The 12,248-nt window shown below is 46.6% G+C and overlaps 1 protein-coding gene across 22 annotated transcripts in view; it reads left to right on the forward strand.

Annotated features, from left to right (window-relative positions):
- ttn.1 (titin, tandem duplicate 1) overlaps positions 1 to 12,248 on the forward strand; it is a 173,208-nt gene that overhangs the window by 118,134 nt on the left and 42,826 nt on the right. For all 22 annotated transcript variants that reach the window (XM_041068717.2, XM_055504775.1, XM_041068719.2 and 19 more), the window contains 14 exons: positions 69 to 356; positions 442 to 744; positions 895 to 1,197; positions 1,278 to 1,583; positions 1,944 to 2,231; positions 2,321 to 2,611; positions 2,713 to 3,000; positions 3,104 to 3,386; positions 3,491 to 3,798; positions 3,943 to 4,047; positions 4,144 to 4,341; positions 10,799 to 11,095; positions 11,200 to 11,787; positions 11,900 to 12,202. In XM_041068717.2, coding sequence (XP_040924651.1) covers positions 69 to 356; positions 442 to 744; positions 895 to 1,197; positions 1,278 to 1,583; positions 1,944 to 2,231; positions 2,321 to 2,611; positions 2,713 to 3,000; positions 3,104 to 3,386; positions 3,491 to 3,798; positions 3,943 to 4,047; positions 4,144 to 4,341; positions 10,799 to 11,095; positions 11,200 to 11,787; positions 11,900 to 12,202 — 4,149 coding nt within the window. The remainder of the gene's footprint in view (positions 1 to 68; positions 357 to 441; positions 745 to 894; positions 1,198 to 1,277; positions 1,584 to 1,943; positions 2,232 to 2,320; positions 2,612 to 2,712; positions 3,001 to 3,103; positions 3,387 to 3,490; positions 3,799 to 3,942; positions 4,048 to 4,143; positions 4,342 to 10,798; positions 11,096 to 11,199; positions 11,788 to 11,899; positions 12,203 to 12,248) is intronic.

Consider the following 12,248-nt stretch of genomic DNA (forward strand, 5'->3'; position numbering starts at 1 on the left):
TTCCATAACTGATAGAAAAGAGCACAAATTCAATCTAAAACGAGTATTTATCTAATCTTATGACACAGTTCCTCCAAGGGTGGAGCTCAATGCCAGGATGCAGAAAGGCTTTAAAGTTAAAGCTGGCTCCACAGTACTCCTTGAGGCTGAGGTGTTTGGTAAACCTATGCCCAGAGTGACATGGAAGAGAGGTGATGATAGCTTGAAGTCAGGGTACGGCCAGGTTATCACCCAACAAAGGAATCTTTTCCAGTTGGAGATGCAAGCTGTCACTAAGGAGCACACAGGAACCTATACGATCCTTGCCGAGAATGCAAGTGGATCTAAGATAGCTGTGATCCAGGTCAACGTCCTGGGTGAGTACTTACAGCTCCTGAAACTCTGCATTATACACTGTCAACATGATCTGCTCAGTTGGATAATGTTCAATCCCTTCCCTAGATGTGCCAGGCGCTCCTGCCAGTTGGAAATATATTGAGGTGCTTGCTGCCAGCATCAAGCTGTCTTGGGAACCTCCTGTGAAGGATGGTGGTTCAGCTATCAGAAGCTATATTGTGGACAAGCGTGAAACAAGCCGAGCTAATTGGGCCCAAGTCTCCTCCAAGATCAAAGGTGATGTCCTAGAGTTTAATGTGGAGAAGCTCATTGAGGGTCATGAGTACCAGTTCCGAATCCGTGCTGAGAACATGTGGGGAGTTGGAGATCCACTTACCACCAACCCTGTTGTTGCCAAAAACCCATTCAGTGAGTGAACACAAGCTATACTGCTTTAATGTTTTACATCAAACCACACCACCTGTCCATTTCCACCACATGCATCACACGCTATGTGCATGTTTCGCAGCTTATTTGAAAAATAAGAATAATATTAGCTTAACTCTGGTGTCCTCACAGCTGTCCCTGGCCCTTGCGAGGCCCCAGTAATCACTAATGTGACCAAAGACCGTATGACTGTGAGCTGGAAGGAGCCTGTCGATGATGGGAAGTCTGCCATTTTGGGATACATGCTGGAAAAGAAGGAGACTAAGGAACTGAACTGGACCAAGATGAACAGAAAACTCATAATTGACAGGACCCTGGATGTCATAGGTCTCACGGAGGGAGCTGAGTATGAGTTCAAAGTCTTTGCTGTTAACTTAGCAGGGACTGGAAAAGCTAGCGAACCTTCCTCTGCCACAATTGCACAGAATCCTTTCAGTGAGTCCAGTGAGCTTTGAATCATATATGAGTTATTTGTGTTATTAGTGATCTAAACTTTTCATTGCATGTTTCCATAGCACCTCCTGGCCCAGTTGTGAATCCAAGCGTGACAGATACTGCCAGCAGCACCATCAGTCTCACCTGGACTGTACCCACTAACAATGGTGGAAGTCCTATAATTGGATACTTGGTGGAGTGCAAGAGGACTGACACAACAGACTGGATCCGCTGCAATGTCCCCAGGAACCTGCAGGAGACCAACTATGTCATCCAGAATCTCATTGAAAAGGCTGAGTACCAGTGTCGGATCACTGCTGTTAACAAGGTTGGCTTTGGTGAACCAGCTGAAGTACTGGGCAAACATGTTGCCAAAGATATAATTAGTGAGTGCATTTTTTAATTTCTTAACCTGCATTTATTTTGACGATGTAGGGCAGTTACAAGCCAATGCAATTTAAAGCATGTAAAAAGGCGTCTTATCCATTTGACTGAACAAACCAAATAAAGCATAAAAATGATGTGGCTTACATCATGCTTGCAGAAAATATATCTCTAGTTTGATTTACCTTGACCTACTGTACACTGGCCCAGTCCCGAATTAAACCCACCTTCATCAGTGTATTTGAGATTACTGAGGGATAAGATGAATGCCTACTTGATTTTGATGTGTTCTTTGTGGCTTCAGAGATAAAACAACAGTGCTGCTCCCATTCATAACCAGTTCATTGTGTCTGTTGATATAGTTGCTCCAGAGGCAGAGCTGAGTGCAGAGCTAAAACATGGCCTAGAGTTGCACGCTGGTGCCACGATGAGGCTGAGGGCTGTCATCAAGGGGCGTCCCAATCCCAAGATCACTTGGGCAAAAATGAACACCAACATCAAAGACCGTCAGGGCATAGTTATCAAGTCTACAAGCACTGACACCATGGTGATGGTAGAGAATGTCAACAGATATGACGCTGGCAAATATGTTCTTAACCTTGACAGCGTGGCTGGCATGAAGATGTACACCATCACTGTCAAGGTCCTTGGTGAGTAAAATGATACCTGGTATGACTGTACTACCTTGCAGACTTGAGAGTGACAGGAAGTTCAAAAGGGACTTTTTTTATTTCCCCAGACACTCCTGGACCTCCAGTCAATCTCATAGTGAAAGAGACAACCAAGGACAGTGCCTCCATCTACTGGGATGCTCCTCTAATTGATGGTGGTTATGAAGTAACCCACTACATCGTAGAGAAGCGTGACACTGAAAGGAAGGCATGGTCCATTGTCTCCAACAGCTGCCCCAAGACATTGTTTGATGTTCCAGACTTGGATGCTGGACGGTCCTATTTCTTTAGAGTGTCGGCAGTTAACCAGCTTGGTGTTGGAGAGACCTGTGAGACAGCTGACTCTGTCAGAGCAATGGGTGGGTTGGCCAATCACAGGCCTATGTCTTTGTTTTTGCAAATCTGACAGTGACAAAAAATCTGACGCAAATCTCACTGCTCTGACATTTACTTTCTACAGAGGAACCTGGGGCTGTCATGGACTTCAAGACCCTGCTGGTTACCAAGGACTCCTCTACTTTGAGCTGGAAGAAACCCCTTACTGATGGTGGCAGTCGGATCACATGCTACATCCTAGAGGTTCTTAATGGTGAAGACAAGTATAAGGAGCTTATGAGATCAAAGAACATGCAGTACAGTGCCAAAGACCTGGTGGAGGGCAAAGAGTATACTTACAGAGTCAAGGCTGTGAATGACTCAGGAGAGGGCACTGCAAAGGAGCTGAAGGTGGTTGCTAAGGACCAGATCAGTAAGTGCTCATATTTAACAAACACCCGCAGATAAAGATGAGAGAGAATGTGTAAAGCGTTCGCTGTACAGTTTTACATATGTTTACACCCCACACTCTTTAGTTCATCCCAACTGTGATTTGAAGGACCTGCCCAACATGTGCTACATTGCCAAAGAGGGCAGCACTGTCCGTCTGAAAATCCCAATCACTGGCAAACCTGCACCCAAGGTCTCTTGGAAGAAGGGAGATGATGAAGACCTTACAGACACTGGGCGGGTGTGTGCAGAGTCTTCTGCAGTCAACACTACCCTCGTCATCAGAGACTGTCAGAGGAGTGATGCTTCCAAGTACACCATCAACCTGAGAAACAGCGCTGGAAGTAAGGAGTCCACCATCTTCATCAGGTATGAATCCATAAAACTGTATTACCAAATGACATTTTAGACAAATTAATAAAGTGTCATATGTCATGTGTAATGGATGTCGTTGCAAACCTCTACCCATTCAGGGTGGTAGGTAAACCTGGCATCCCCATTGGACCCATTAAGTTCAAAGATGTTACAGCTGATGGTGCTATCCTGAAGTGGGGCGCTCCCAAAGATGATGGTGGCTCAGACATCACAAACTACATCCTGGAAAAGAGAGACTCCATCACCAATATGTGGGTGACTGTGTCCTCTGCTGTGGAGACGAACAGTATGCATGTGACTGGCCTCCATGAGAGCACAGAATATATTTTCAGAGTATGTGCTGAGAACAAGTATGGTGTGGGAGAAGGACTCAAGTCTGACCCTGTTGTTGCTAAACATCCATTCAGTAAGTATCTGAAAATGCCACGTAAACATTTCTGCATGTATTTTGTGAATTTTGTATAACAATAAGGTGTCCAATAATGCAGATAATAGCCAGTTGTTTATAAACTTAAAATAGAGCCTTTCGTAAGTCTTTGCTTTTCTACAGATGTTCCAGATGCTCCTTTACCTCCTCAAATTATGAGCATGCGCCATGACTCTGCTTACCTAGCCTGGTCTGACCCCAGGAAAACTGGAGGATCTCCAATCACAGGTGCAGTCAGCTTGAAAGGTCTTCCTGTTTACTGTCTCATTTTTTGTGCGAAGAATAAGGAAAACCTTTTTTCACTTTTTTTGTTGTTACCTGTAGGCTACCATGTTGATGTCAAAGAGAGGAACAGTATTTTGTGGAAAAGAGCAAGCCCTGCTGCCTTAAAAATGAAGGAGCACAAAGTCACTGGGCTGACTGAAGGCCTTGAATATGAGTTCAGAGTCATGGCTGTCAATCTTGCTGGCATTGGCAGACCAAGCACCCCAACAGATCCACAGGTGGCTCTTGATCCCATTGGTAAGCACTGACACATTTATAAAACCAATATAAAACACACAACCATATAAGGTAGGTCTATATTTTTCTAGACATACCTATGCTTATACTTTCTATATATAATTAAATTCAATTCAATTTTATTTATATATCGCCAAATCACAACAAAGTTATCTCCAGGCACTTTACAAGGTAAGGTTTAAGACCTTACACAACTAATCCCAACAAATCCCAAGCCTTTAATTATAATTAATTAAAATTTCACAACAACAGTGGCGAAGAAAAACTCTTTCTTCAGCAAGAGACCTCCAGCAGGACCAGGCTAAATGTGGGTGGCCATCTGCCTCGATTGGTTGGAGTGACAGAAGTTACAGAGAGAAAAGCACAGCAACAACAACAACAGAGTACAGGCAGGATGGTTGGATCAGGGACTGGACACAGGCAGGATGGTTAGACCAGCGACTGGATACAGGCAGGATGGTTGGATCCACAGCTGCCCATCACATACACAAAGCTCTGAGTCTGATGATGCCTGTAGTTGAGGACAGAGTGTGTGTGTGTGGGGGGGGCACAACTACTGGAGAAAATGAGACAAGGTTAGGTATACATGGAACAATGATGGGAGGTTTTTGGATCAAAGAGATAGGAGGAAACTGAGGAACTGAGCTCCGCCTACCATTCTACATTTAAAGACTCTAAGAAACACAAGTAGCCCAGCACTCTGAGAACAAAGCGTTCTGCTGGGAGGATAAGGAATTATGAGGTCTTTAAGATATGAAAAAAAAAAAATGAAAAATGAATTTCTATGAGCCATAACTTGCAAAAAGTATTATGAAAGTTTTACTGAGACTTCATGATGGATGCTGTATCCCTTGCATTTGTTTGAGACCAAAAAAGACAGAAACAGCCCAAGTATGGGGCTTCTTCAGCCACAAGTAGCCAATCATGTTCAGCTTCCTTAGAACACTCTTCCCCTACTCTCAGGCTTGTAGTGTTAACCCCCGTAAGAGAGTGGGGGTGGGGGGCTCAGACAGCCATCTCCAGTCAGGTCAAGAGGCCAGAAAGTGAATAATCATAAATGTATGAGAAATAGGTTTTTAACTCTATTTCAGTTGAGTATTCTAGTATACAGTATAATTCACACACACAAGTTTCGTCACACCAATCGCTAGGGAGATATTTCCTTATATCTATAAGGGAAAAGTTCTACCTTTAAACAGCTCATACATATTAAATCAAATTAATGTTTGACTTGATGAGTCAATGATGACTTAATTATTAGGAATAACCGGTATCAAGATTTTCAGTCAGGATTCAGAATACATCATAGCACAGAAACAGCTCGGTTGTTCTGTTAGATGTTGGTGCTGCATTTGATAAAATTGATCAAGGCATTCTCCATCCATCCATCCATTTTAATCCGCTTATCCGGGGCTGGGTTGCGAGGGCAGCACTCTGAGCAGAGGGTTCTAGACTTCCCTCTCCCTGGAAAGCTCCTCCAGCTCCTCTGGTGGGACCCCAAGACGTTCCCAGGCCAGCCGAGAGACGTAGTCTTTCCAGCGAGTCGTAGGTCTTCCTCGGGGCCTCCTACCCGTGGGACATGCCCGGAACATCTCCCTAGGGAGGCGTCCAGGAGGCATTCGAACCAGATGCCCGAGCCACCTCAACTGGCCCGGGTGACAGAGCTCCTTACCTTATCTCTAAGGGAGCGCCCAGCCACCCTGCGGAGGAAGCTCATTTCAGCCGCTTGTATCCGTGACCTTGCCCTTTCGGTCATGACCCAAAGCTCATGACCAAAGGTGAGGGTAGGAACGACTGGTAAATTGAGAGCTTTGCCTTTTGGCTCAGCTCCCTCTTCACCACGACGGTCCGATACACCGACCGCATTACTGCAGCCGCCGAAACGATCCGTCTGTCAAACTCACGCTCCTTCCTTCCCTCACTCGTGAACAAGACCCCAAGATACTTAAACTCCTCCACTTGGGACAGGAACTCTCCTCCAACCTGAAGAGAGCAAAACACCTTTTTCCGGTCGAGAACCATGGCCTCAGATTTGGAGGAACTGATTCTCATCCCAGCCGCTTCACACTCAGCTGCAAACCGCACCAGCGCACGCTGGAGGTCCTGGCCCGAAGAAGCCAACAGGACAACATCATATGCAAAAAGCAGAGATGCTATCCTGTGGTCCCCAAACCAGACCCCCTCCGGCCCCTGGCTTCGCTTAGAAATTCTCTCCATAAAAATAATGAACAGAACCGGTGACAAAGGGCAGCCCTGCCGAAGTCCAACATGCACCAAGAACAAGTCTGACTTATTGCTGGCAATACGAACCAAGCTCCTGCTCCGGTTGTACAGAGACCGAACAGCCATTAGCAAAGAGCCCTGGACTCCATACTCCCGGAGCACCCCTCACAGGACGTCACGAGGGACGCTGTCGAATGCCTTCTCCAGGTCCACAAAACACACTTGTAGACTGGTTGGGCAAACTCCCACAAACCCTCAAGCACCCTGCTGAGGGTATAAAGCTGGTCCAGCGTTGCACGACCAGGCCGAAAACCACATTGTTCCTCCTGTATCCGAGGTTCGACTATAGGCCGAATTCTCCTCTCCAGTACCCTGGCATAGACTTTCCCAGGGAGGCTGAGAAGTGTGATCCCCCTATAGTTGAACACACTCTCCTGTCCCCCTTTTTGTGAATAGGGACAACCACCCCAGTTGTCCAGTCCAGAGGAACTGTCCCCCTTGACCACGCGATTTTGCAGAGGCGTGTCACCCAAGACAGCCCCACAACATCCAGAGAGTTGAGGTACTCAGGACGGATCTCATCCACCCCCGCTGCTCTGCCACCAAGGAGCTTACTAACTATCCCGGTGACCTCAGCCTGGGTGATGGGCGAGTCCGCCTCTGAGTCCCCTGCCTCTGCTTCCTCAGCAGAAGGCATGTCGAAGGGGTTGAGGAGATCCTCAAAGTACTCCTTCCACCGTCCAATAACATCCCCAGTTGAGGTCAACAGCTCCCCACCTCCACTGAAAACAGAGTTCGTAAAGAACTGCTTTCCCCTCCTGAGGCACCGAACAGTTTGCCAGAATGTCTTTGAGGCCGAGCGATAGTCCTCCCCCATGGCCTCCCCGAACTCCTCCCAGACCCGAGTTTTTGCCTCCACAACGGCACGGGCTGCAGCACGCTTGGCCTGCCAGTACCCATCAGCTGCCTCAGGAGTCCCACAGGTCAACCAGACCTGGTAGGACTTCTTCTTCAGCTTTATGGCATCCCTTACCTCCGGTGTCCACCAGCGGGTTTGGGGATTACCACCACGACATACACCGGAGACCCTGCGTCCACAGCTCCGAACGGCCGCGTTGACAATGGAGACGGAGAACATGGTCCACTCGAAGTCTATACCTCCAACCTCCCTCGGAATCTGGTCGAAGCTCTCCCGGAGGTGTGAGTTAAAGGTACGTCTGACAGAGGGTTCAGCCAGGCGTTCCCAACAGACCCTTCACAATAAGTTTGGGCCTGCCAAGTCGTTCCAGCCTCCTTCCCTGCCAGCGGATCCTAATCGCCAGAAGGTGGTGATCAATTGACAGCTTAGCCCCTCTCTTCACTCAAGTCCAAAACATATGGCTGAAGGTCAGGTGAAACGACTACAAAGTTTATTATCGACCTCCGGCCTAGGGTGTCCTGGTGCCATGTGCACCAATGGACACCCTTATGTTGGAACATGGTGTTTGTTATGGCCCAACTGTGTCTAGCACAGAAGTCCAATAACATAATACCATTCAGGTTCAAATCAGGGAGGCCGTTCCTCCCAATCACGCCTCTCCAGGTATCACTGTCATTACCTTTGTGGGCATTGAAATCTCCCAGGAGAACAATGGGGTCCCCAGTTGGAGCGCTTTCCAACACTCCCTCCAGAGACCCCAAGAAGGCCGGGTACTCCACACTACCATTTGACCCGTAAGCACAAATGACAGTGAGTGACCTATCCCCCACCCAAAGGCGCAGGGAAGCGACCCTCTCGTCCACCGGGGAAAACTCCAACACATGGCGACTAAGCTGGGGAGCTATGAGCAAGCCCACACCAGCCCGCCGCCTCTCACCGCAGGCAACTCCAGAGTAGAAGAGGGTCCAGCCCCTCTCAAGGAGTTGGGTTCCAGAGCCCAGGCTGTGTGTGGAGGTGAGCCCGACTATTTCTAGCCGGTACCGCTCGACCTCCTGCACAAGCTCAAGCTCCTTTCCCCCCAGTGACGTGACATTCCATGTCCCAATAGCCAGATTGGTTATCCAGGGATTGGGTTGCCTAGGCTTCCACCTTCAACTGCTGCCCAATCCACTTTGCACCGGCCCCCTACGGTTCCTTTTGCGGATGGTGGGTCTACTTGAGGACGGCTCCACGTTGCTCTTTCGGGCTGTGCCCGGCCCGGCCACCAGACGCTCGCATACGAGCCCCAACCCTGGGCCTGGCTCCAGGGTGGGGCGACGTCTCTGGCCTTGATCGTCTGCCTTTCATAGGGGGGTTTGTGTACCGCTCTTAGTCTGGCCCGTCGCCCAGGACCTGTTTGCCTTGGGAGACCCTACCAGGGGCATTTAAGCCCCTGACAACATAGCTCCCGGGGTCAGTCGGGCACACAAACTCCTCCACCATGCTAAGGCGGCGGTTCAAGGAGGAGTCACAGCATTCTGTTACAGATTATTACAGACTAGAATATAGCATCAGAATTAAAGAACCAGCATTGGGATGGTTTAAATCATATTTGTTGAACAGATTCCAGTTTGCTCATGTTAATGACAAATCCTCCACATGCACAAGGATTAGCTATGGAGTACCACAGCGTTCTGTGTTTGGTCCAATACTGTTCAGTCTATATATTCTATAAATTTTCATTGTTATGCATATGATACTCCGTTATATCTGTCTTTGGAAACCAAATGAAACAGATCAACTAGTCAAAATTCAAAGTTATTTCTTTATGTCCCACCACTTCCTTTAACTAAATTCAGATAAAACCGAGGTTCGTATGCTTGAGCCTAAAAATCACAGAGAGACACTGTTGAGTCAGATAGTTACTTTGGTACAGTACTTCTACTGTAAGGAACCTTGTTGTCATCTTTTATCAGGATTTCTCTATTACATCATACATTGAACAAATCTCCCGAACTGCCTACTTTCACCATAGAAATATTGCTAAAATCAGAAGCTTACTCTCTCAGCACTCCAGAGAAACTGATCCATACATTTGTTAAAGCTAGGCTGGACTACTGCAACTCCTTACTCAAAGGATGTCCTAACAGCTCCTTAAAAAGCCTACAGCTAATTCGAAAAGCTGCAGCCAGAGTTCTGACGGGATTTAGAAAGAAAGATCGCATTTCTCCTACATTAGCTTCTCTAAACTGGCTGCCTGTAAAATGTAGGATAGAATTTTAAATTCTCCTACTCACCTGTAAAGCACTTAATGATAAAACTCCGTATTATCTTAAAGACCTCATAGTTCCTTATGCTCGCAGCAAAACACTTAGTTCTCAGAGCGCGGGGCTACTTGTGGTTCCTAGAGTGTTTAAATGTAGAACGGGGGCAGAGCTTTTAGCTACCAAGCTCCTCTCCTGTGGAACCAGCTCACTCTTCAGGGTTGAGAAGCTGACACACTCTCCACCTCTAAGATCAGGCCTAAAACCTTCCTTTTTTAAAAAGCTTATAGTTAGAGATGGTTCAGGTCACTGGCAATGATTCTTAGTCACAGGAACCATCTCTTAGTTAAGCTGCAATAGACATAGACTGCTGGGGGAATTCATTTATACACTGAGCTCCTCTGTTTCCCTCTAACTCCTCTATCCAATAACCTCCCATCATTGTTGCCATGTTTAACTAACCTTGTTTCTTTTTTTCCAGTAGTTGTGCCCCCCCGTCCTCACCTACAGGTATCATCGGACTCAGAGCTGTTTCTGTGATGGGCAGCTGCGGATCCAACCATCCTGCCTGTGTCCAGTCTCTGGTCAAACATCCTGCCTGTGCTCTGTTGTTGCTTGTAGTTGTTGCTGTAATTTTTACTTTCTCTCTATCCCCTCACCCCTACCAGTCGAGGCAGATGGCCGCCCACATTCAGCCTGGTTCTGCTGGAGAAGATAAAATAGGCGCTGAGCTAGCAGAGATAACACTGCAGTAGATAAAAAGAAGAAAATATGTTTGAGTATTACTAGCTTGTTTTCTGAATCTTAGCAGTTGCTTCCAGATATAAGGCGATAACATGTAGAAAACAGCGGAAAGCTGAGGGTGAAATGCTGTACACATGTAGCAGCAGCAAGCCTTAGTAATAGCAAGTGAGGTGAAAAGCTTATCAACAGTCAGCCAATTAATGATGAAAAAGTTCACTGGAGGTGAATACATGTTTCGAGTTAGAGAGAAATGTAATCTCGGTACCCTGTATGTCCTGCACATAAGATGGCACTAAAATTGACTTTGACTTCTTTTTATCCACACCAGATGCTCCTGGTAAACCTGAAGTAATTAGCATCACCCGAAGCACTGTAACCCTTCAGTGGAGCGAACCACAGTTTGATGGTGGCCACAGGTTGACAGGCTACATTGTTGAAAGGCGCGACCTGCCGTCTAAGGTCTGGGTGAAAGCCAATAATGTGAATCTTGTGGAGCCTGCATTTACTGTCACTGATCTCCAGGAGGGTTGTAAATATGAGTTCAGAATCAGGGCAAAGAATGCTGCTGGTGCTCTCAGCCCACCTTCTGAACAGACAGATACAATTATCTGCAGAGATGAATATGGTAAGCAATAAACGTCACCGAACAGTTCTTCTGTCAGCCTGACGTCGGGATAAAAAGGTTGAAATGTGGCATCATGTAATAAAATTTCCTGTTATCCCCAACAGCTGCACCAACCATTATTATTGATGCGCAGGTGATGGAGGGACTGACTGTCCGAGCTGGTGATACAATTGTCATCACTGCCACAAGCATATTAGGCAAACCTGCACCGACCTCATGCTGGTCAAAGGCAGGGAAATACTTTAAACCCTCTGACCTTGTTCATATTGAAAACACTGTAAATTCCTCTACTCTGTCCATCAAATATGCCAGTAGAAACGACTCTGGAGAATATACCATTACTGCCAGCAACCCCTTTGGTGTAAAGGAGGAAACCGTAAAAGTCAAAGTTCTGGATGTTCCTGGGGCTCCTGGACCAATCGAATGTAGTGGTATTTCTTCCGAAAAAGTTACACTAACATGGACAGCCCCAACTGAGGATGGAGGTTTTCCAATTAAGTATTACACCCTGGAGAAAAGGGAGACCAGCCGCCTACTCTGGACTGTTCTGGAAGAGAAGGTCATCGAATGTCACTACGTGGCCAACAAGCTCATCCAGGGCAATGAATATTTCTTTAGGGTATCTGCCATTAACCAGTATGGTGCCAGTGAACCTTCTCATTCTGAGGCGGTAAAGATGGTTGATAGATTTGGTATGTACAGTTTGATTTATTGTTCCTTTATATTTTCAAAGTTAAAAAACTTCTTGACAACACCAACACAAATACAAATACATTCATACATCTATATTGTCTTCATGTATAGGTCCTCCTGGTCCACCATCCAAGCCAGAGGTTGAAAAAGTTGATGGGCATTCAGCTACTGTGACCTGGAGGAGACCCACTGAAGATGGAGGAAGTGATATTATAGGCTACAGTGTTGAAAGGAAAGAGAAAAGGGGAATGAGATGGATCAGAGCATCTAAGAAATCTGTTGCTGAGCTCAGCTATGAAGTCACTGGTCTCACTGAGGGTGTTGAGTATGAATTCCGTGTTATTGCTGAGAATAGAGCTGGATTTGGAGAGCCCAGTGAACCATCTATGTCTGTCAGGACGGTTGTTGCTGCTTGTAAGTAAAAATAAAGCAAACCTGTATTATTTCATATGTTAATAAA

Source organism: Betta splendens, chromosome 21 (genome assembly GCF_900634795.4).
Source record: "Betta splendens chromosome 21, fBetSpl5.4, whole genome shotgun sequence".
NCBI lineage: Eukaryota > Metazoa > Chordata > Actinopteri > Anabantiformes > Osphronemidae > Betta > Betta splendens.